The following is a 25,739-nucleotide window of genomic DNA, read 5'->3' as shown; positions in this document are numbered from 1 at the left end:
TGTTCTGGTTTTTCTTTTTTCTTTTGCTATTTTGAATCAAATATTTACACAGTCTAAACTGTAGATCTTTCACTTTTCTTTTTCACTGACTTGAGAAAAAAAAAACTAAATAAAATGGCAGTAGTAAGAGTTAGAAACAGAACCCAGAAAAACTGCTGGTAGTTTTTTGTTACGTGACTTATGACTTAATGATATTATCCTGTGAGTGATTTCACAGTTACTGGTGGCATTGGGAGGAGTGTGTTGGCCTTAGCTGACCACCTATTTTAAATTAAATCATATGGTAACAAGCTACCCCTGCTGAGTTCAGGCTTTCAGAACCTCCACCTTCCAGAACACAACTCGTGGGGAATTAGTCAGATGAGGGCTCAGCCCTTGACATAAAGGCATTAAACTCCTCATAAAGCTATGAGATTCTGCCTGCAACCTTTGTGACTTGTATTCTCTGTAATGTGTGCTGTGCTCAACCATCTGGCTATCTGCTTGGTTAAGTTGTCCCTTGAGAGTAGATTAGAAAAGCAGACAGCCTAGAAAGGCTGGGAAGAGAGACTGACCTGGAGGGGAGAGAACAGTGAAAGAGCACACACACCTGAAGTTTTCCAGAGAGATGTTTGTAATGAGCAAAACCCGTGAGTTATTACATGTCTTGGTGCTCGGTTTACTGTCTAGAGCATTTAGTTTTGTGGAATTCTTCGTCATTCACAAGGCTGGATAGAAAAGGCATTGGAATGTAATCGTACTGTTTTTTGCTCTTTAGGGATTTGGAAGAAGCTGATCCAGAGACACTTGCAACGAAAGAGCAGCATTTTATTTGGGTTTGGTACAGGGAGCGGACAGGGTGAGAGTAGATTGAAATGTGTGACCTCATGCTTTGTTTCTTGTGATCTGATATCACTGAGTGTTCTTGAATGACTTCAAAGGGCAGCTGGGCATTACTGTGAAGACACACACAGCAAAGCAATTTCTCACCTGCTGTCTCTGATCACAGACGACACAGTTAGACTCACATTTCTCCCTGGGACACATGCGGTAGACATGCTGCAACTTGTTTGGAGAGAAAGGCAAGGGGCAGAGAGTCGCTGTGTTTGCCCTGTGTGGGCTGGGGCGAGTTTTAAATATAACTAAGAGTTACTTTTTTAGAATTAAAAGCAATAGAGACTGAGCTTCAGGGCATGGGATCCTTCCTAAAAATACAATCACTGAACTTTTAAAGAACACTGGAATCAGCTTGTTAAACTGAAATAGGAGTCAAATGTGGAAGGAATCTGAGAGTATTTGGGTCAAAAATTGAGAGTTTGTTTCAAATGATGAGTGTTTCTAGAAGATGAGCTGGGCAGCCAGGATGAGTAGGATTTTGACATCCACCCTGCTCACCCAGGTCCTGATCTTGGCTTCCTGCAAGCCCAGTATGTGCAGACTGAGTTCGTTGTTACCCCTTTGGCAGTTCTGCCACCTTGAGTGTCCTCATCCCTGTTTTTACCCCTTCACCCTCTGATTAAGGATCAGGCTTAACTCTCTTCAGTTCTCAATTGCCCTTTGTTGGATTATTTGAAAATTATTTTGATTTTGAAAAATTGAAAAATACACAGAAAAGTAGAAAGCATACAGCAGTAATCACCTATGTATCTACTACCCATAGCTAATACAGGTCTACCTGTTGTCATATTTGCTACCCGCCTTTTTTTTAAGGAAAAAAATTCCAATTAAGTGATCCATTTCCTTTATTAGAATTGTTCCACTTCATTCCCTGAGGTGATCACTGTCATGAATTTTGTGTGAATTCAGTACATATTTTTATGCTTTTTTTGATTTCATATGTATCTATAAAAGCAGAGTATGATGAATTAAAAAATTACATGGTTATTATGATATGATCATGTAAAGAACAGTACCATAAAGTAGCATCCTATAATTTACTTTGTCTTCAGTCAACATTATTTTCCAGATTCATCCGTGTTGCTAGGTGTATAGATCTAGATGACAATTTTAACTGCTGTGTAATATTCCATTATGAAATACCACAGTTCACTTATCAATTCATCTACCAATGCCCATATTTTCCTAATATAATTGATGTGCAGTGAACATTCCTGTATATGTCTGCTTGAGCACACGACAGGCTAGAAGTGGAATTACTGGGTATTAGGGTTTTCATGTGATAACCTTACTAAATATTGCCATGTTGCTTTGTATAGAGGTAAGTAGCAAATATACTCCCACAAACATGAAGAATGTATAACAGTTCCCATTTTCCTGTATCTTTGCTAACGTTTGGTGGTAACAGATTTAGTGCCAGTCTCTTGAGTGTGGAATTGCATCTCAGTCTTGTTTTGATTTTCAGTTCTCTAGTAGTTGGCGAAGTTGAGTATCTTTTCACATTTCACATTTCATTATCTATGAACAGCCAATTCATATCCTTTGTCCATTTCCCCCCCCCTTTTTTTTTATTGTTTTTTTGGTGGGGAGGTCATTAGGTCTATTTATTTATTATTTGGGTTTTTTCTTTCTTTTTTTTAAACGGAGGTACTGGGGATTGAACCTAGGACCCCCTGCATGCTAAGCATGTGCTCTACTACTTGAGCTATACCCTTCCCCCTCCTATTGGTTTTTAGGAATTTAAGATATATCTGGTTACTAATTCTTTGCTAAATATTTTGCAAGTGTCTTCTCTTTGTTACTGTGTTTCAGTGTTTTGTATTGTGTCCTTTAACTTTTTGATAGAGTCAAATTCATCAGTCCTTTTGGATTTTCACTTACTGTTTTGTATTTGAGAAATTCTTTCTTATCCTGAATCATGAAAATATTCTGTCACATTGTCTTTTAAACGTTTTAAATCTGGAACGTATATTCTTGTGTTGGGTAGGGATCTAATTTTAATTCTTTTAGATGAATGACTTTCTTTCCCAATCCCATTTATTGTCTATTATTTCTCGACAAAGTTGTTAAAGCTCCTCCATCATGTTGCAAGGCTCCACTTATATTTGAGTCTGTTTTTAAGCTTTCTGTTAGAAAACCAGATGAATGAAATTTAACAGAAAGCTTAAAAATCTATCTCTGAATCATTAGCACATTGTCTTATCAGTTATGGTAGTTTGTAGAGTCTTTTGTATTATCTACGTAGACACTTAGGTAAACTGAAATAATGATGCTTTTGTTTCTTTCTATTTCTTAGACCTTTTCTTTCTTTTTTCTTGTTTTGCATGTTGGTTGGGACTTAACAGTGTAACATCGACTATAGAAGTTATTGTGGGATTTAGACTTGTTTCCAGTTTTGCTATAAATGCTCCTATAGTTTCATTATAATATTTGCTGTAGTTCTTGGTACGCTCTTTGTCATGGAGTGTGCCGTAGGTACTGTTTACCAGAACAAGGAAACCTCTTTGTATTCCTAATTGGCTTATGTTTTTGTTCGTTGTTATGAATAAGTGATGAATTTTATTGGAAGATTTTCTGCATTCATCGAAGTAAGTTTGAATTTAATTTTTTTACATGGGGAATTCCATGGATAGATTTGCTGACATTAAAATCATCCTTAACACCAGAAACTAACACGACATTGTGGATCAACTGTATTTCAATTAAAAGAGTTAAAGTCCTTATATTTCTGGAATTAATTTGGCTTTTCTGTTTTTGAAACACTGTTGCATTTGATTTACTAATATTTTATTTAGGTATTTTGCATCTATATTCTTAACTGTTTTGAGTGTTAGTTTTGTGTACAATTCTTGCCTGATTTTTTTTTAAATTAATTTTTTTATTGAAGTGTAGTTGCTTTAAAATGTTGTTTCAGGTGTACAGCAAAGTGATTCATATATATATATATTCTTTTCAGATTCTTTTCCATTACACGTTATTACAAGATACTGAGTATGGTTCCCTGTGCTATACAGTAGGTCCTTGTTGGTTATCTGTTTTATATATAGTAGTGTGTATATGTTAATCTCATACTCCTAAGGTATCCTCCCCCCGTGCCCCTTTGGTAACCGTAAGTTTGTTTTCTATATCTGTGAGTCTGTTTTGTAAATGAATTCATTTGTATCATTTTTTAGATTCCACGTATAAGCAATATCACATAATTTTTGCCTTTCTCTGACTTACTTCACTTAGTATGATAATCTCTAGGTCCATCCATGTTGCTGCAGATGGCATTATTTCACTTTTTTGTGGCTGAGTAATATTCCATTGTATATATGTACCATATCCTTTATACATTCATCTGTTGATGGATATTCAGGTTGCTTCCATGTCTTGGCTTTTGTAAAAAGTGCCGCTGTGAACATTGGTATGCATATATCTTGTTGAATTCGAGTTTTTTCCTGATACATGCCCATGAGTGGGATCATTGGATGATATGGTAATTCTGTTTTTAAAGGAACCTTCATACTGTTCTCCATAGTGGCTGCACCAATTTACATTCCCACCAACAGTGTAGGAGGGTTCCATTCCCTCCACACCCTCTCCAGCGTTAATCATATGTAGACTTTTTATGATGGCCATTCTGACTGGTGTGAGGTGATACCTCATTATAGTTTTGATTTGCATTTTCTAGTAATTAATGATTTTGAGCATCTTTTCATGTGCCTGTTGGCCATCTGTATGTCTTCTTTGGAAAAATGTCTATTGAGATCATCTGCCCATTTTTGATTCTTTTTTTTTTTTTGGATATTAAGATGCAGGAGCTATTTGTGTATTTTGGAAATTAATCCCTTGTTGGTTGCATAGTTTGCAAATATTTTCTCACAGTCTGTAGGTTGTCTTTTCATTTTGTTTATGGTTTCCTTTGCTGTGCTTTTAAGTTTAATTAGGTCCTATATGTCTATTTTTGCTTTTATTTCCAAGATGGATCCAAAAAGATATTGCTGCAATTTATGTCAAAAAGTATTCTGCCCATGTTTTCCTCTAGGAGTTTTATAGTACCTGATCTTACAATTAGGTCTTTGATCTATGTGCATTTATTTTTGTATGTGGTGGTAGTGAATGTTCTAATTTCATTCTTTTTCATGTAGCTGTCCAGTTTTCCTAGCACCACTTATTGAAGAGACTGTCTTTTCTCCATCATATATTCTTCCCTTTTTTGTTGTAGATTAATTGACCATAAGTGTGTGGGTTTATTTCTAGGCATTTCTATCCTGTTCCATTGGTCAGTGTGTCTGTACCATACTGTTTTGATTGCTATAGCTTTGTAGTATAGTGTGAGGTCAGGGAGCCTGACTTCTCCAGCTCTGTTCTTCTTTCTGAATATTGCTTTGGCTGTTCAGGGTCTTTTGTGTTTCCATACAAATTAGAATTTGTTTTGTTCTAGTTCTGTGAAAAATGCCATTGGTAATTTGATAGGGATTGCATTGAATCTGTAGATTGCCTTGGGTAATATGGTCATATTAACATTATTAGTTCTTCCAATCTAAGAACTTGGGATAGCTTTCCATCTGTTTGTGTCATCTTCAGTTTCTTTTCTTAGCATCTTACAATTTTTGGAGTACAGGCCTTTAACCTCCTTAAGTAAGTTTATTCCTAGGTATTTTATTCTTTCTGACACAATGATAAATGGAATTGTTTACTTAATTTCTCTTCCTGACATTTCATTGTTGGTGTATAGAAATGCAGCAGATTTCTGTGTATTAATTTTGTATCCTGCAACTTTACTGAATTCATTGATAAACTCTAGAAGTTTTCTGGTAGTGTCTTCAAGGTCTTCTGTGTATACTATGTCATCAGCAAACAGTGACAGTTTTACTGCTTCTTTTCCAATTTGGATCCCTTTTTTTATTATTTCTTTTCTCTGATTGCTGTGGTTATAAAACTATGTTGAATAAAAGCGGTGAGAGTGGGCATCCTTGTCTTGTTCCTGATCTTAGAGGAAATGCTTTCAGCTTTTCACTATTGAGTATGAATGGTAGCTGTGGGTTTGTCATATATGGCCTTTATTATGTTGAGGTATGTTCCCTCTGTGCTCACTTTCTGAAGAGTTTTTGTCATAAATGGATGTTGAATTTCATCAAAAGCTTTTTCTGCATCTATTGAGATGATCATATGGTTTTTATTCTTCAATTTGTTAATGTGGTGTATCACACTGATTTGTGGATAATGAAAAATCCTTGAATTCCTGGGATAAATCCCACTTGATCATGATGTATGATCCTTTTAATGTATTGCTGAATTTGGTTTGCTGGTATTTTGTTGAGGAATTTTGCATCTGTGTTCATCAGTGATAGTGGCCTGTAATTTTTTTTTTTTTTTTTTGTGGTTTCTTTGGCTGGTTTTGGTATCAGGGTGATGGTGGCCTTATAGAATGAGTTCAGAAGTGTTCCTCACTCTGCATTTTTTGGGGAATAGCTTAAGGATTGGTGTTAACTGTTTTCTAAATGTTTGGTTGAATTCACCTGTAAAGCCATCTAGTTCTGGACTTTTGTTTGGAGTTTTAAAATTGCCAATTCAATTTCAGTACTGGTAATTGGTCTGTTTATATTTTCTATTTCTCCCTGGTTCAGTCTTGGGAGATTATACTTTTATAAGAAATTGTCCATTTCTTCTAGATTGTCCTTTTTGTTGGTGTACAGTTACTCATAGTAGCCTCTTACGATCCCTTGTATTTCTGTGGTGTCAGTTTTAACTTCTTTTACATTTCTAACTTTATTAATTTGCGCCCTCTTTTTTTTTTTCCTTGCTGAGTCTGGCTAAAAATTTATCAAATTTGAGTATCTTTTCAAAGAACCAGCTTTTAGTTTCATTGATCTTTTCTATTATTTTTTTAGTCTCTGTTTCATTTATTTCTGCTCTTTATGATTTCTTTTTTTCTACTAATTTTGGGTTTTGTTTGTTCTTCTTTCTCTAGTTACTTTAAGTCTTAAGTTTAGGTTGTTTGAGATTTTTTTGTTTGTTTGTTTCCTGAGATAGGCTTATATCACTATAAACTTCCCTCTTAGAACTACTTTTGCTGAGTCCCATAGGTTTTAGATGTTTTCATTTTCATTTGTCTATAGGTATTTTTTGAGTTCCTCTTTGATTTCTTCAGTGGTCCTTTGGTTGTTTAGTAGCATATTGTTTAGCCTCCACGTGTTTTTGTGTTTTTCGTAGTTTTTTCATTGTAGTTGATTTCTAATCACATAATGTTGTGGTTGGAAAAGATGCTGGATATGATTCCAATTTTCTTAAATTTGCCAAGGCTTGCTTTGTGGCCTGGCATGTGATCTATCCTGGAGGATGTTCCACCCTACGTGCACTTGAAAAGAATGTGTGTTCTGCTGCTTTGGGATGGAATGCTCTATAAATATCAATTAAGTCCATTTGGACTAATGTGTCATTTAAGACCTGTGTTTCATTATTGATTTTTTTTTTTTTTTGGTCTGGATGATCTGTCCATTTCTATAAGTGGCATGCATGTTAAAGTCCCCCACTATTATTGTGTTACTGTTAACATTTGCCTTTTATATTGAGGTGCTCCTATGTTGGGTGCATATATATTTACAATTGTTACATCTTTTTGGATTGATCCCTTGGTCATTATGTAGTGTCCTTCTTTGTCTCTTGTAACAGTTTTTATTTTAAAGTGTATTGTGTCTGATATGTGTGTTGCTGCCCCAGCTTTCTTTTGATTTCCATTTGCATGGAATACCTTTTTCCATCCCCTCGCTTTCAGTCTGTATGTGTCTCTAGCTCTGAAGTGGGTCTCTTGTAGATAGCTTATATACAGGTCATGTTTTTGTATTTATTCAACCAGTCTGTGTCTTTGGGTAGGAACATTTAATTTGTTTACATTTAAGGTAATTATTGATAGATGTGTCCTTATTGCCATTTTGTTAATTGTTTTGGATTTGTTTTTATAGTTTTTTCCCCCCTTCTTTTGTTCTCTTTACAATTTGATACTTTAGTGTTATGCTTGGATTCCTTTTTCTTTTTTGTGTGTATATCTATTATGGATTTTTGGTTTATAGTTACCAAGAATTTTTGGTATAGTGGTCTTTATACATAATTAAGTTGCTGCTCTCTTAATTTCAAATGCATTTTAGATACCTGCATTTGTACTCTCCTTCCCACATGATGACTGGTTTTGATAGCATATTTTATATCTGATTGTTTTGTGTTTCTCTTAACTGCTTATTATGGATACAGACGATTGTACTACTCTTGTCTTGTAACCTCCCTACTAGCTTTTATGTGGATGATTTCCTACCTTCACTGTATGTTTGTCTTTACTGGTGAGGTTTCCATTTTGTAATTTTCTTGTTTCTAGTTGTGGCCTTTTCTGTCTAGAGAAATTATTGTAACATTTGTTGTAAAGCTGGTTTGGTGGTGCTGAATTCTTTTAGCTTTTGCCTGTCTGTAAAGCTTTTGATTTCTCCATCAAATCTGAATGAGAGCCTTGGTGGGTAGAGTATTCTTGGTTGTAGGTTTTCCCTTTTCATCACCGTAAATATATCATGCCACTTCCTTGTGGGTGACAGAGTTTCTGCTGAAACATCAGCGGATAGCCATATGCGAGTTCTCTTTTATGTTATTTGTTGATTTTTCCCTTGTCATTTTTAACATTTTCTCTTTGTTTTCTATTTTTTCAGTTTGATTACTATGTGTATTCATCCTGTATGGGACTCTCTGTGCTTCCTGGACTTGGGTGACTTTTCCTTTCCCAGGTTATAGAAGTTTTTAGCTATTATCTCTTCAAATATTTTCTTAGATTCTTGCCTCATTTTGATATTGAGGTTTAACTTTTAAAGGGAGTTTAATTTGGGGTCTCTACTGAATGTCCTGACTCTGGTGGGGTCAGAACTGGGAATTTTCAGCTTACAGGTCCTGGGTAGTTTGGCCTCATGCTGTTCCACCCTGTGCCTGTGCAGCGCCATTTCAAGTGAAGACTCAGGGGACCCTCTGCAGATCTCTTGGCTGTCTCTGTGTGCAGATCCCTCCTCTCTAGTACTCTGCCCTGAAGATTCCTACCCTCAGCCATCATCACTCCTCAGCCATCATCACTCTCTGTGTGGTCTCCCTGTGTCACAGTCTGCAGAGTGCCTCCTGCAGACAGTCGGCGTGTTCCTAGGGCTCACTTCTTTGATTCCCTTCTCTTAGGATTCATAGTCCTTTCTTGCCAGTTGTCTGATATCTGACAACAGTTGTTTTATATCTTTAATCCAGTTTTCTAGTTGTTTATGACAAAAAAGGCTTGTTTGGTAACAGTACATCATGGTCATTTCTTTTAAACCTAGAAGTTTTTTAAAAATTATTATTCTGTGTTTGGGATCAGGGGAGGGCACGTAGAAGGTTAATTCACTGTTCTTATCTCTAGCAGAAGTCCTTCTGTTGGATTATCTGCTTAATGAATTACGGACACCCCTACTTCTAGTTCCTTTTTGCAAACTACTTATCTCTCAGAAGCTTTTTTTCTACTGCACCTGAACTTCTTAGGCTAATCCTTAATGTGCTTTTGTTCTGGAAGTTTAGTAATTTGTCACGGCTCCTGTCAGCCCTTTTTGATATCCATGACCAGTTTGTTTCTAAATATCCTGACCGTTCAGAGTTCTTTTAGAACACATTGGATCTGGGCTTTTGAAACTGTTTAACAAGCATACTGCTAAATGCCACTGCAGACCTTACACATTAGCAAAATGTATTTAAATATTAATTTTGATTTAAAGACATCTTTGAAGGATTGGAGACTATTTGAACAGCAGGCAACCAAGTACGAAGGTGTAGATGTTATCATGTAATGGATTAAGAGCCTACTAAATATCTTCCCTTTATAGACGTCTTCGATTCTAGCATCCTTTGGAAAGGAACGGCTCTACTGTGATGTGAGTCAGTCAACCAGGATGAGGTTCAGCCTCCCATCCTAGGACACAGAAAATTCTGCATTAGCCAATTAATTAACTCATGGTTTATAGTCTAATTGAGAAATAAGAGAGCTTTGTTAAAAAATGATTAATGTATGTTGACAGTACATGTGAAATGTGAAGTGGATGATGAAAATGGTGCAGGAGGTTGTGTGGGTAGGCGTTTGGGAAAGACTTCACAGGGAAGGAGGAGGTTTCAGATGAGCAGGAGCTTGAGGGGCCAGCCCGAGTTTCAGGACAGTGCACCCTGTGTGCAGAGGCAAGAAGGGGTGAGCTTCTGCAGGGATGGAGCAGGGGTAGTGAGGATGGGAAGAGGGGTTGGGGTCTAGCTGTAGAGGGTCTTGAACGTATTTCATGGGCAGCTGAAATGTGTTGCAAGTTTTTTTTTTAATGAAGAAGAAGAAATGCAAAGAGATGCATTTTGGGAAGATGAGTCTGTCAGCAAGTCCAGTAGGATTTTGTTCCCTCACCTACTGTTGTCATGTTTGGCTACAAATTGCAATCGCCTAGAGAGTTAAAAAACCAAAAAAATAAAAAACCAAAGATGCAGGAGCCCCCTCCCTCAGTGATTCTGATTCATCCAGCCTGGAGTCAGGCCTGGGTTTTGAGAGTTTTTAAGAGCTCCCCAGGTGATGCTAATGTGCTGCAAAGCTGGAGAACCACTGCCCAGCCCACTGATAAGATCTTGATGGAGTGTTTACTCTGTGCGTTGAACCACAGCCGGCCAGGCAAATGCAGAATCAGCTGATGGAAAACAGTTTCAACAGTACTTCTGTAACATTTATTTATAATATTCGACATAGTTCAGTCCCTCAGTTAGAGTAACAGTTTTTTTCCAAAGGAGACTCACAGAGAAAACAAACGAGTGGTTACCAAAGAGGAGAGAGAATGGGCGGGGGTTCAAATTAGAGATATGAGATTAAGAGGTACAAACTACTGTGTGTGAAATTCATAAGCAACAGGATATGTTGTGTATCACAGGGAATTAGAGCCATTATCTTGTAATAACTTTTAATAGAGTATAATCTGTAAAAATGCTGAAACACTGCTCTACACCTGAAACTAATATTGTAAATCAACTATAGTTCAATTAAAAAAACAGCAGTTTTTACATTGGCCATGAAGTAGGTGGTGACAAACATAAAAATTCTTGGAAGGGACCCATAATTGTCTTGAAAATTTGGTCACATGGCAAAAAGTTTTAATTTTATGCATTAAAAATAAAAGGGCAACATAAACATGTCTGTCACAGCAAGATTTCAATAACATACAAGTCACTGGAGTGTGAAAACACCAAACTTGGCAGTGATAAAAATGTAAATTCTCAAAAAATAACGCATTAGTGGAGGACTGCTGGTTTCTAAATACTGTATGTCAGTGGTTCTTGAACTTGAGTGAGCCTCAGATTCACCTGGAGGGCAGTCAGCTCACTGGGCTTTAGTTTTGGGCCAGGGGCAGCCAGAGAAGAGGTGCGATGCTAAACTGTTTACAGGTGATGCTGCTGCTGGTCCAAGGACCAAACTTGGAGAAGTGACACGTGGGAACCACTGTTGCACGAGGTCCAAGTATTGTAGGAGAAAAGGCTTGATAAGCGTGGTTGTGGGATGTGAGTTTTGCTTTTCATGTCAGGGTCGGGGCTCATCTTGGCAGTCAGGGAATCTGTCCCCCCCAGTTCAAGCCAACCCCTCCTGTCTGCATACTTCGGGAGGCTGCTGCCAGAGCCCAGGCGAGGTAGGTAGAAGAGAAAATTGTCTCATTCTCCTTATTGTCCTTTTAAAATTTATAGAAAAATGGTATTGGGTATAGTCATACTATTATATAACATGGTCTTTTTTGTGTGAGTTTAAAGTTTTTTTTTCTTTTATTCTTTCCCTGCTGACCTTACTGTACCACGTGCAAAATTTGAAGAGTTAAAAAAATGGTTGCCTTTTTATTCTTCTAACCCATCCATGTCCTCCTAAAGACAGGTCCTTGTATATTCCTGGTGGTTTTGGGAAGGTCTCAGGGCTTGGCTTCCATCTCGAGACCAGCCTTTGTAAGTCGCCCTGTGCAGCCTGCCTGGTGGGTTAGGAGACATTTTGCGGTACACCTTGGGAGGGAGGGGAAGCGGAAATCATTCTCAGATGTTAAACTGCAACATGTTTCTAATTGAAAGCATGAAGAGAATGTATACATGAAAGTTGCCTAGGGGGTGATCTCTGGCTGAGGCTCAGCTTTGAAAGCCTCGTCCAGTCCTTGCTTGTGGCCACTTCTGTTCTCTCTGGGTGGAGCTCATTTCCATTCCTGTGACATTCCATAAATAACCGTGGCCGCATAGGGACCTGACGATCATCAGCCGGCCAGGAAAACGCTGATAAATTAGAATCTTGAACTCTAGACGTGCATAGTTTTGACTTTGAATTCTAGAAGCCTAATATGGAAAGAGCCCTTGGGGACCATTTTAGAACAGGCAGCTCCTGCCCTCCCCCTGCCCCCGGACATGTACAGGAGCAGAGGCCAAGCTTCACTGACTTACCCCAGGGTCACCTTAGGAGCCGTCTGCATTTTTCTTTCCTTTTTTTTTTTTTTAAAGTCCTTCCCAACTTTTAGAAAATTGGTCAGCCTAGTATTCTGACACTTGACAGCCCTTTCTTACCATTATTTGCTGTAACTAATAGGAATTGCATTGGAGGCAGATAGGGAAAATATCTTCTCTTTCTTGTAGAAAATCAGTAGGTTTCCAGGCTCTTAGGTGTTGGTCATTTGGCTCCTCCATAACTGAGCCTCCTCTGGTTCGTATCCCTCAGTCTATTTGTAACTGTTTGTGGACTGAGTCTTGTGTTGAATTTTATGGGAGATTTAGTATTGGGATCTGCTTCAGTTCCAAGAGTTGAAGTCAGAGGCGGACTGATAGCAAGAGGTTGTCATAAATAAATGTACTTGGACAAATAAAGAAGGGACTGAAGGAATCACGCCCACAGACCTATGGCATTAACCTCATGAAAAGTAAGTCAGTAACATCTAAACTCCTAAGGTCCCACAGGGACCTTGCCTGTGATATAAAATCCATTCAGCTCACAGCTCACCTGTGACCCATAGCCCTGCTAACTTTAAAACTGCTTGGCCACAGTCTGGTGATTCAAAGCACACACATCCTAGCAAATGGGGATAAAGAGGTTGTTTCTTTTGGGTTGTCTTTCATTATAAAGTTAGGGATGGTGTATGGTACACTGGCTTTAAAAGATATTTGTGTGTGTGTACACACACATCTATACACATATATATTTGTGTGTTTCTTAGATGACGCTCAACCTCTCTGCCCTTGGTTTTTCTCTCCTGTTTAAAAAAAAAGAAAAGTGGGTCAGACTAAATTTTTGCAGCAGTCACTCCAAGCTCTGATACCTCATGCAAGATGAAGGCTGTAACACTTTTTGGGGTTTGGATCTGGGACTGGCCTTTTGTTTTTTGCCAGGTCTTGTTTGGATGTTTAAAATGTACACAGAACACAACTGGAAAAGAAGGGCAGAGTCCTTTCTTCAGCTTTTCCCCCTGTGTTTCTGATGCGTTTCTGAGAGGCGGCTATCGTAAAGCGGTTAAGGATGGTGATGTTGGAGCCAGTTCACATAAATTCAAATCCCAGCTCTTCTGTTTACTAATGACTGTGTGCTCTTTGGCAAATTATATAACCCCTGTGCCTGTTTCTTCATCAGTAAAATGGGCAAAATAAAATACCTACTTAAACCAGTTGCTGGGGGTGAAACTTGTCTGTCTGTGAGAAGACTGCCTGGCACAAAGGAAGCCATCGGTAAGTGTGAGCTGTTACCGTCACGCTCACCATCATTATCCTTTTATCTTCATGGGGAGCAGCCTGGTGCTACTGGGAAGTCTTTGGAGGACTCAGAGTCTGCAGTGTTTTTCCTCAAAGCGTGTGTTCTGTTGTCTTCCCGCAGCGAACTGTGTCCCGCCGTGCCAGAATGGAGGGATGTGCCTCCGGCCTCAGCTCTGCGTGTGCAAACCGGGGACCGAGGGCAGAGCCTGTGAGACGATGACTGCCCAGGACACTGTGTCCCCAGTCTCTGGGGGACAGAGTCCTGCCTTCTCCTGGGCCCCCCCTGAGCCAGCAGCAAAGCACACTTCATCTAAGAAGGCAGACGCTCTACCGAGAGTCAGTCCCGTGGCCCAGATGACCTTGACCCTCAAGCCAAAGCCTTCAGTGGGACTCTCGCAGCAGATACATTCTCAGTGAGTGTTTTGACCTTGCCTCCAGCTGAGAAGCATCTAAGTTACTTTCTAGGATGCGTTGCTTTAAATCGCTTTTCCTGCACAGTTTGTAGAAATCACTTGGCTAATCATGTCTTTCTTTCCTTTTCTTAAGGTTTTCCATCTTATGTTTACGCATCAAGTCTCTTAAAAATACTTGCTATGTGTGTTTAGCTTCTGCAGGGAAGATCTACCGTAAGCGTTAACCAAAGCAGGTGCTGGGACTAAGGGGATCTAGGTTGGAAGGGAAAAATAAAGATAGCTATTTGATTTCAGTGGAGTTGTAAGTTAAAAAAAATTCTTTTTTTTTTCGTGGTCTGGGGTTGCTTTAAAGTTTTTGCAGTATCAGCTTAAAAGAGAAACAGTGAGTGTGATTTTGAAAGGTCCTTGCAAAAGGTAAGAACTCAGCTTTGCATGGAGAAGGTGAGTCTTGGGAGAAAGAGAATTTGTCCACCTCTGTAGTAGGTTAAGTGTATCTTCTTTTAACACCATGTTTACCTCCCAGTTGCCATGCAGGTCCGTTTTTGGTGAAAGAGCTTGTGTTTTATTTATGGGAATGTGGTTTTTTCTTAGCGTTAGGAAGTAAGTGCTCTTCTGAGCAAAATGAGAACTCCGTAAGGACGGGGTCCTTTGCTCAAATTGTTTCCTTTTAATTAGCTACTCTCCATGGATAACGAGATGCAGAGTTCACTGCAACTATCACTTGTCATTTGTCTAGGAATGTAAAATACAGGAAGTTCTCAACTTAAAAATGACCCAGCAGTTAATCTGTAAGTCACTTGCCTGGAATTTTGAATGTGTTCCCCTCCAGAGATAGCTTCCACCTGATGATTAGTATCCAGTCAGCCCACAGAAGTTATTTACTATAGATGAAATTATCCTAATTTATACTTCCCCTCTGAATAGGCCACCTACTGTCCCTGCTGAGTGGGGTCCTGATAACTTTCCCTTCTCGTATTCCTTCCCCAGTCCTCTTATTTCTGTTTTTTCCCCCCTCTCATTTCTTCTTGCCTCCTACTTCACTTCTCCCATGATAAAAGCGATTTGGGGGCTGCTCTGGCATTGAACAGTTTTCCTACCATTCCCATTGGAAAACACATCCTGCCGCCCTCCACAAGAAGGAATGGTCGTTAGAGACAGAGCTTAGTAAGGGCGTACTGTGTTCCAGGTACTGGGTCACATGCTTTGTATGTGTTATTAATTCATAACTCACAATGATGCTCCATAAGGTACCATTATTAAACCCATTATACAGGTGGGGAAACTGAGGCGCAGAGTGGTTATGTAGTGTGCTCCAGGTCACACAGTTAATGAGTGAATAAGAATGGTATTAGGATTTAAATAGAGGCAGAATGAGGAGAACACATGTTAGGCTCTCACTGGAGGCAGGCAGGCTCTAGCTTCTGCACCCTGCAGGAGAGGGTGGCAGGCTTTCTCTGTAAAGCGCCAGACGGTAAGTATTTGTAGCTTTGTGGGACATAGGGTTTCTGTTGCAGCTTCTCAGTTCTGCCATCGTAGCACAAAAGCAGCCACAGATGATGCGTCAGGGAATGAGTGTCAGTGCGCCAGCACAACTTTATTTATGGATGTTGAAGTTTGCAGTTCATAGAAATTTCATGTGTCACCCAATATTCTTGTTCTTTTGTTTTTGTTTTTTTTTTTTCTCAACCATTTCAAAAATGTAAAACTGCTTCTCAGCTTGTGGGGCCACACAGAAGCAGGCTGTGGCCAACTTTGGCCCCTGACATGTAGTTTGCTGACCTCCTCTGAAAGATAGAAGTGCTTTTTGTGGGTCAGAATTTGAATGTGACTCTGTGTCTTTGAAATGATAGAAAGCTTTGATTATATACTAGCCAGACGTCTCTCTTCCAGCATTGTTCTTGATTTTAACAAAGAACAACTCTGTTGAACTATGCCTTGGCAATCCAGAGTCAGGTTACTGTGCATTGCAATTATTTATTTTTTTCCTAGCATTATTAGTTACATAAACTGTGAAGTCATTTACAAGCGACATCATTCATCTTGAATATCACCATCCCCTGTTAGAATCTGACCCTCTGTGGTGTGTATATATGGATTGTTAGAGAGAACCATATGTCAGATGTCAGATAAAGGAGCAACCTTCCCCCCAACCCCCCTTCCCTTTTTTCTTTTTCTTTTCTTTCTTTTTTCTTTTTTTGGTAGCAGCAGTGTGATTTAGACAAGAATGTTGTGAGTCGAAGAGGAAGGTAAGGTTTCAGCTCTAACTTGGCTTTGGGAAAATACAAGTCATTAGATAATTTGCTTCAGAGACTTCATCTGCTGAATGAAGATGCTTTTTATGATAGCATTGTTACAGGTGTGCATTTATGGGTGTGCCTGCTTTGTGTTTTTGGATGAGGAGAATAGATGGCCCAAGATGCTGACAATTCTGATGTTTTCTTCATAAACTTTTGCCACTTGCCTGTTATCTGGGCACTGCAGGGACTCTTAAGTTGTATAAGATCCAGTTCTGCTCTTAAGGAGATTTTGATGTGACAGATTGGCTACTTTTGAGAAATGTAACAATTCCTAAGTTACCTTTTTTTTTTTTTTTTTTTAAAAGATAACCTACTTTAGGGTGTTTCAGGGTTTGGTTTGGTTTTTAACTAGTGAAGGAGGAAATTAATTGAGCCTCCTTAAAATGCTTTTAGACGTAAAGACACCTAAAATATCAAAATGTTTAGTGTTACATCCATATGTGGCCTATGAAATGCTACAGTCTTGATCGTTTATTTAAGTTTTTATTGAGCTCGTGCTATGTCCTGTGCATTGTTTTAGGGGCTTGGGATGTAACAGTGAACATCTCAACCTAATGTCTGCCTCCCTGGGGCCTCCAGTCTGCAGTGGGAGAGACAGCTGGTGAGTGGGATAATTAAAACATAGGTTAGATTGTGGTAAGTGCTGTGGAGAAAATGAAACTGTAGTAATGGACAGGGAGTACTGGGTGAGGGTGGGATGGGAAGGGGTGAGGGCCCTGGTGGTTTTAAATAGGTTGTCACAGAAGGTTCCGTTGAGAAGGTGACATTTAAGCAGAGGCCTGAAGGAGGTGAGGGCATAAATCATGGAGATGGAGGGGATAGGGCAGGGGCCCCAGCTGGCTGGAGCGTGCCTGGCATATTTGAGGAACAGTGACTTCGGTAAAACTGTAATGTTAAAACTACACATTTTAGGCAGGTGGTTGTTAGATGAATTTGTTTTACCCTTGGCCAGATTGATTTTAGACAGCTTGACTTCAAACCAGATACAAAGTTCTTTTGGAAATCGAAGGAGCAACTGTTCCCAGGTTTTGGAGTGCTGGGGACATGGAAGTCTAAGAACAGCTCTGGGAAAGGCCTGTGAGCTTGAAGAGATAGTTAAATTTGATGCAAAGAACCGGTGAAGAGCTTGCCTAGGAAAGGCAGTGGTGTGACGCCAGGAAGTTTGGTGTATTAGTTACCTACTGCTGTGTAACGGGTCACCCCCAAACTCAGCAGCCTAAAACAATAAACATTTACTGTCTGACGATCTCTGCAGGTCAGGAATCTAGGAGGTGATGAGCTCTAAGCTCTGGCTCAGGGTCTCCCATTGAGGTTGCAGTCAGCAGGTGTAGCTTGCCTGGGGCTGGAGGACCCGCTGCCAGTGTAGGGGGCTCACTCCCATGGCTGTTGGTGGAGGCTTCACTTCCTTTCCACATGGCCCTCCCCTCTCCACAGAGCTGCCTGAGCATCCTCACAGTGTGGCTGCTGGCTTCTCCCTAAGCAAGAGGTCCCCAAGCTACAGGGCCCTTTTAGTCTTGAAAATGACACACCTTTCTCTCAGCCGTATTCTGCTCACTAGAAGTAAGTGGCTAAGTTGAGGGACTGTAATTAATCAGCTGCCTTCTTTGAAGAGAGAAATATCAAAGAATTTGTGAACGTATTTTAAAATGACCACATTTAGGATATGATTTGTTTGGAACTTGATATAAATGAAGACTAGTGGTAATAAGAGTTTTTAAAGACTGGCTTAAACCCAAGTCAAAGTCTAAGACTTCAACAAAACGATTCTGAAAAGACACAAAGCAAAATAGAAAAAGTAATGAAGGGGGAACCTATAGCCTAAAAGAGATTTAAGAAACATATTAACCAACCAATCATAATATTTAGATTATGTCTATCCAGATGCAGACAAACTAAAAGAAAAAGAATGATGATTTATAGGACAATTATGAAAATGCTGATGTTGATTGGAAATTTAATGATATAAAAGAATGATTATTGATTTTGAGGCCTGTGATGATGACCTTGTAGTTATGTAAGGAAGGGAATCATGTTAAAGTATTTACACATGAAATTATATGATGTCTGAGCTTTAACTGAAATTATCCAGTGAGTTGAGGTATAGAGGTAATAAGATTAGCCATGAGGGAATAATTATTGAAGCTGGATAATGGGTACACAATTCTTTTTATTTAACATTTTTTTATTGAGTTATAGTCATTTTACAATGTTGTGTCAAATTCCAGTGTAGAGCACAATTTTTCAGTTACACATGAACATACGTATATTCATTGTCACATTTTTTCTTCTCTCTGTGAGCTACCACAAGATCTTGTATGTACTTCCCTGTGCTTGGGTACACAATTCTTATACAAGCCTCTCTACTTTTAAATTTCTACTTTTCTACTTTTAATTTTCTGTAACAAAGAGTAACAAAAAAGGGAAAAAGTTTCAAGTAGGAAGAATGCCACAGTTTTTCTTCTGCCTTGGGAGGTTAATCTGTAGTATCTAAAATGCATCAGAACTGTTGGTAATCAGCGGGTGTCTCTGTAACAGGTGTGGTAGTACTGGTAACATAGAGAAAGGGAGTGAACTCAGGAGTTCTTGTTAATGAAAGACCGTGGTATGGTCCAGGCTTGGGACTGTGGAAGAAAGGAAGTATGTGGAGGTCTTTCTGGCGTACTGTTTTCAAAGATTTCTTTGGGAGTATCATGGCTCTCCAAGGTCTTTGATGGTGGTTGATACTTGGCAAATGGATGGTTTCTGGCAGAGCTTTATGGATAAATAGCCAAGATCATCCTGTGTACCCCATCAGGGACTAAAACCAAGTGGGTACCTGTGCTAGACGCCTGGTCAGGTGTTGGTTCGGAAAGACTTTGGTCAGGGCATTCTGGCAGTAGTCATTGCTCTAGTTGCTAATTCCATTCCTGCTTTTCATGGAAGTCGATTATTATGGTGTCCCTTTTTCCAATTTTTTGTAGGCCACATCACGGATGCTCCATGAGCCAAAGAAAAGACCAAATGATGCCTCATCTTTCTGTATACAAATTTTGGCAGTCCCTTTTCTAATTCTTTGAACTTTTATGTCACTTAATAATACTGCATTCCTTAGAAAGTCCATATGAACACTTCAGGTTACTTTCATAATTGCATCCTATAGATGTTACTTATATGTAGCTGTCAGTGTATTTGCTGAAGAATTGCCACTGTTAGGTCACAGGTGCAGCCCCTGTGTCTGCCTTTAGGACTATATGTGAAAACGTGTTAAAGCGTGTATGTTTTGGCCAGGAGCTCCACAAAGGAGCAAAACCCTAAACTTCAGTTTTCCAGAGCTTTTTCATCACCTGTCAGTATTGTTTTTCACATGTATATTGAAGTTTCCCGTAAGAGTTTGTATTCAACCCTCAGTGCTGCTCAGTGAGGCTGTTTCGACTTACGTAAGATGTCTTTATCCTTGTTAGTCGCGATGCATGTTTCAGGCACTGACTGCCCGCTGAACCCTGAGGTGGAGGTCGTGAGGGGCCTTCTTCCACTGCTGATGTCTTCTGGTGGTGGGGAGCACATAAGTGCAAATGACCACCACTTTGCTATATGGGGAGCAGTTTATCTGTAGTGTGTAAGGAGGAAGCACTTTTGCAGGACACAGTGTGCCCAGTCACCCCTCTTTGAGCTGGAGAAGGAAGTCTGGTTTTACTCAGGATGTGGGTGTCAAATCTATCTCGAGAGTTCACATGTAATCCAGTCTTTTTTTTTCTTTCCTGGTGATGGCTGTTTTCATCGTTTTATGTCCTGACATTTCAAAGGATGGTGGTTAGTTTCTCCGGAAAAAAAAAATAGCTTGGTCCTGTCTCAAGCCAGTTGAAGGACCTGAACTTACCTAGTGGCGTTGATTGCCCATTTTTCCCGTCATCTTCTTCCCAGGGATGTGGTGAAGGTGAAAGAAGCAAATTAGAAAATGGTCTCTTTTAAGACAGGAAGGATTCAAGTGTGTTCTCTATCTATCAAGTGGGTCTGTGATACGCCAAATATTTTCTAAATATAGGGAAGGCCCTTTAAAGTCCGCACAGAGATGATGGGTTCCACTTTCAAAGGTCCTGAGAAGTGCCTTCACGTTTACCACGGGTCAGCTGATAGGGAGCAGCGCTGAGTGATGTCTGTGCCGTGGAGAGCAGGGCACTCCACTGTCCTCCGTCTCTGCCCAACTCTTACCTTCCTGTCACTGTGGTTGAGTCTTAAGAAAAGAAAAAGAAAAAGAAAAACTGTATGCCATGGTATCTGCAAGGAAGGGAAACTTTGTGGAATGTTCCTTGAAGCATTCTGCTCTCCTGATTACCAGCCACAACAGCAACCTGTTATCAATACATTCCCTTTATTTGGACTTTCTCATATTACCCCTGAGGGGGAAAAAAAACTCATTATAAAACTACATGAACAGGTGAAGCTTTCAGGAGAAATTTCAAGCTTTTTGCAGCTCTAATAGTTGAGATTGGGACCTTGTCTGAATTTATGAATGAAGCCAGCGAAATGATCAGTGCTCAAACAGACGGTTTCCCCAGGTGATGCTTCAGACAGTGGGGGACCTTGCTCAATGTTGGCCCCCACCCCCCACTCTGCCGACCCTCCCCCCTGCTTCATTCTGTGCTTCCTGTGCTTAACCGTTATTGTAACGCTTACTACACAGCCTGTCATCTCTTTATCTACATACGTACGCAGAAGGGCTACAAGAAATGTTTAATACATCTTTTTTGAGTTTTGCCTGCAGAAAAAAATACTAATATTGTCTAAGTCCCTGTCCAAAGATTGTTTGCATGAATACTTACATGGCAGGAGTGACTTTTTTCTCTTGGAATAACACCATGTGGCTTCGTAAAAGCCCTGAGCGGTTTGCCGAGGACTTTGCTTGCCTTGTTGAACTTGCCCAACAAGTCTACGAGATGAGCCTTACTTTAGGATGTGGAAAAAAGGTGAAGTGGCAGAAAGTTGAAGACAGGGAACTCAGTCTGGGGATTTTAGCATCCCTGATGCTTCAGGGATGTGATGGGAACTAAAAATGTGACTGATTTTATCATTTTATATGTGGGTCTTTTAAACTTTTTAAAAGTGGAAGTTAAATGGAAATTTCACACAGAGGGGTACACAGATCGAAAGTATGCACGCCTGGTGATGACTCATGTCAAAGAGTCAACATTGCCGGCACCACAGTGCCTTGTTTTTCCTAAATCTGTCCTCTTTCTTATCCCCAAAGGGAGCCGCTATCTTGACTTCTAACACCAGAGATGAGTTCTGTTTCTGAGGTGTATATAAATGAATCATACAGTGTGTGTCTTCTCACTCACCATTATATCTGAGATGCATCTACATAGTTGTGGGTGACTGAAGTTCACATTTACATTCCAAAGATGATTCCATCGTGTGAATATACCACAACTTATTTTTTCTGTTCTTGATGGATGTTTGGAATTTTCCCAGTTTTTGGTTCTTATGAATAATGCTGTGTGTGTAGGTATATGTGCCAATTCCAGAAAGAGACCTCTGTGAATGAAGTCTTCAGGAAGATGAGCCCAACTAGACACAGCAGTGTCAGGGTTCGAGGAGGACCTCATAATTCAGCCTGTAAAGTGTGATCATGTTTTGCCATCTGTTGGTCAGCACTGCTTTGCTGTCTGAGAAAAGCAGACGTATGAGGACAGTTGTGGGATGAGAGAGTGTTTGAGGAACTGGAAGCAAGGAACTTTCTCCTCCTGAGCAGGACTTGGCAGGAAGGGTGGACTGTGGGGTGGGGGTAGCAGAGGCAGAAGAGGGGGCCAGGTCACTTGTGCTTCGTGCTGTCTGTGCCCTGCTGGGTCCACAAGGACGTCTTGGCCAAGAGCAGTTTTGGGAGACAGCCTGTAACTGACTGGGTTTAAGTTCTGGTCCAGGGTGTAAGTGAAGTATTTTGCGGAAACTCAAAAGTTTGCAACTAAAAAGTGTGCATACTGGGATGGTTTGCCCTCCAATTGAATTGCTAGAAATCAGGATGGTGTTTTGGTGCAGTATAATAATAGTGAATATTTACTGAGTGTTCTGTGCCAGGCACTATTTTAATTGCTTTTTGAGTATTCACTTAACCCTCTCCAAAGAATGTGACATAGATTTATTATTATCCCCATTTCATATGATGAAGCAGCTCAGGTGCAGGATTAAATCATTTGCCTAGGTTCACTGAGCTAGTGAGAGTCTGGATTCAGATTTAGGAAGGCTGTGAAGTGAGCCTCTTTATAATGCCACTTTGTTTGCTGGCATTTGTATTAGTTTCCTGTTGCTGCTGTAACAAATTACCACAAATTTAGTGACTTAAAACAGTTCAAATGTATTCTTATAATTCTGAGGTCAGATGTCTGATTGGGGGTCTCACTGGGCTAAAATCAAGATGTTGGCAGGGCTCCCTTCCTTCCAAAGGGTCTAGGGGAGACCCTGTTTCCTTGCCCTTTCCAGCTTCCAGAGCTTGCCTGCCTCCTGTGGCTCAGAGCCCTTGCTTCACCATCAAAGCTCACAGTCTAGGGCTGAGTCCCTCTCACTGCTGTTCTCTGGTTCTTCTGCTTCCCTCTTCTACTTTTAAGAACACTTCTTGGGGTGGGGAGAGTAGAGCTCAGATGATGAAGTGCATGCTTAGCATGCATGAGGTCCTAGGTTCAATCCCCAGTACCTCCATTTAAAAAAAAAAAAAGGAACACTTGGAGGGAGGGTATAGCTCAAGTGATAGAGTGCATGCTTAGCATGCATGAGTCCTGGGTTCAATCCCCAGTACCTCCTTCAAAAATAAATAAATAAACCTAATTACCCCCCCCACCCCAAATTTATAAGAACACTTCGAATAACACTGGGCCCAGCTGAATAGTCAGGATAATTTCCCCATTTCAGGGTCAGCTGATGAGCAAGCAGCCTTAATGCCACTTGCAGCTTTGACTTCCCTTTGCCGTGTGACCTAGCGTTAGGCACAGGTTCTAGAAGGGGAGGAGGATGTGGGCTTCTTCATTCTGGCTGCCACAGGGCATTACCAGGGACCCGGTCTTGTCCTGGTAGTCTTCTCTGCTACTTACGAGTGAGCTGTGATCAGAAGGGATAGTAAATAATCATCAACATACTCTTCAGCAGAAACAGCTGTTGTGACTCTTATAAGTGTTAGATCTAAACACTTTTCATAAATTTAAGGCCAAAACATGGCCTCCATTGTTCTCTGCAATCTTGGAATCAGCATGCTCCAGCACTTGTGGTGGATGAAAGGGGGAAAACCAAGAGATCTAGAGCCTAGAGACGGCCAGGCACCAGGAGGGGCCGGCTCTCCTTAGCCCTTAGCCTCATGGCACGAGGGACTGAAAAGTCAGCACCACTTTTGACATACTGTGGGCCCACCCACTAGACAGAGTGGCCTGTGGACTCTGGTTGCGGCTCTCCTGGGCGGGGGTTCGGACGGGGTGGGCTGAGGTCGGGAGGAGTGGGGAGAGGGCTAGGGGTGCCCCTCCCTTCAACAGTTAAGACTGGGGCCCTTGAGCCCAATAAAGTGTTTCCCATGTGATTATTCTACATTGAAATACATTTGTGCATTGGAAATTGAATTAATTAGTTGTCAGAAGACTTGCTGCAAACTGACAGTAGAGCTGGGATTGCAACGCGAATCCACTGATAAGCAGCTGGAACAGAGTGCAGTTTGGCTGACACGTGGGACCCGTGAGCATTAGGCCTGGCGTGCATGGTTGATGCTAAACACGAGAATGATTTTTAGGGCTTGACTTTGGGTGTCGCACAGAGTGAAATAAAAATTCCTGTCTCCATTTGGATCTGTCTGGCGTTCCATAGATACTGCCCATGACCCTTCCCAGGTGCCTCTGGGCTTGCACTAAATCCTCTTTCCTTGTTTTCCTTGGCTTAAGCACTTGTTTATGTTTGAGCAAAGTGTAGACTAAATTATAAGACTGAATGTTTATAGCAGTTTTCTGCTCTCGAGTTGCCTGGGTTCAGAATGAAGAACCTGTAAGATGTGGGTCCTGTGTGAGGGAGGTGACACGAACACCTCACATACAAGAGAGGCGTGAGTAGGCGATAACAAGCGGAGTGAGGTAACGTGTATGATCAGTGTGCCTCGAGCTAGTATGTTTTCAGTGACGTTCTCGAGGTTGAGTGTATTTTTTACCTTTTTATCTGTTCCTTAAATGTACTAGAGATGACCTAGCAGAAATAGCTGATCCTAGGGTGCCAGAGACAAGAACTTCTCAGTGGAAAGAATGCCCATTAACCACGATGGCGGAGAGAAACCCTTGATTGGCTAATCCTGGAAAAAATGTCTGTCATTTTTCAGGACTGTAGTTTTTGGACAAGATGCTGATGTGTTTATGCAGGATAGCAGGAGGAACCAGAAAGACAGGGTAAAATTAAGTAGTGGATTGGAAAGTGTTCCTGTTCCCATTAGAGTTAGGGGACTTTTCCAGGAGTGAGACGGAAAGGCTCTGACTGTCCCCTGGATGCCAACTGCTGGGGACTTGATGAACTATGAAATCTAGTTCACAGCTAGAGGGATCTTTTCAAAATGTGAGTCTTGTCATGTCTTGCTGTGCATGAGAGCCTCACTGGCTTCTCTGTGCTCTGAGGATAAAGATTAGTTCTCTACTCCTAGATGGTCAGACTCCATGGGCTCACACAACCTGTCACCATGTCACAGGCAGCCCCTTGACTCTGCCCTGCTCCTTCCTGACATTTTCTCTGCCTGCAGCCGTGTGTGCACGTACATACATGTTCCATTTCCCTGTTAACACCTGCTCATTCACTGGTCTCCGTTTCCTCAGGAAAGCATTCCCCAATACCTCCCTTCCTCCCTGAAAGATGCTGTCCCAGCGCCATGTTCCCCCACCTCCTCCCTTCATAGCGTTCATGTCAATTTGTGTGGTTTCCTCTACCAGACATGGTGCTTACGTGGTGCACAAATAAATGTAGATGATATGACTGCTCTGAATCGGAAGGTCTGACCACAAAAATGCAGATATCAGCCCGTCTTCTAAGCTGCCTCAGTTTCCCCAGAGTAATCAGAAGAGACGAGTTCAATGAGTCACTGATCTGAGTAGGCAGAAGCTCACGCGGTCCTCCCACACGCTGTTTCAGGGCAGTAGTTTAGCCCCGGTGTCTTGTTCTTCTGCAGTACCCGTAGGTGATGATGGGGCCTGCGTCCTGTATATCTCTGGACGCTAACAGGAATTTCCATTGATCAGACTCCATTTAGTTCTCTGGATATTCTCTTCTTGACATCGCAATGCCAAGTGTTCTTGCTCCTTGCACTTCCTAGAATGCCTGTAATAGACATAGGGCACGTTAACAAACAGGCAAAGTGACAGCAGAGGCCAGGCAGCCACTCTCTTGGGAAAATTACTGAAACTGACACTATAAATCAAGT

General features: G+C 40.7%; 1 protein-coding gene across 8 annotated transcripts in view; it reads left to right on the top strand.

The window, feature by feature from the left end:
• The window catches only part of LTBP1 (latent transforming growth factor beta binding protein 1), a 399,284-nt gene that overhangs the window by 66,656 nt on the left and 306,889 nt on the right, over positions 1–25,739 (top strand). For all 8 annotated transcript variants that reach the window (XM_064494599.1, XM_064494596.1, XM_064494598.1 and 5 more), the window contains exon 3: positions 13,751–14,042. In XM_064494599.1, coding sequence (XP_064350669.1) covers positions 13,751–14,042 — 292 coding nt within the window. The remainder of the gene's footprint in view (positions 1–13,750; positions 14,043–25,739) is intronic.

The sequence above is a fragment of the Camelus dromedarius genome, chromosome 15, assembly GCF_036321535.1.
Source record: "Camelus dromedarius isolate mCamDro1 chromosome 15, mCamDro1.pat, whole genome shotgun sequence".
In the NCBI taxonomy this organism is placed as follows: domain Eukaryota; kingdom Metazoa; phylum Chordata; class Mammalia; order Artiodactyla; family Camelidae; genus Camelus; species Camelus dromedarius.
This window is presented reverse-complemented; position numbering and strand designations above follow the sequence as displayed.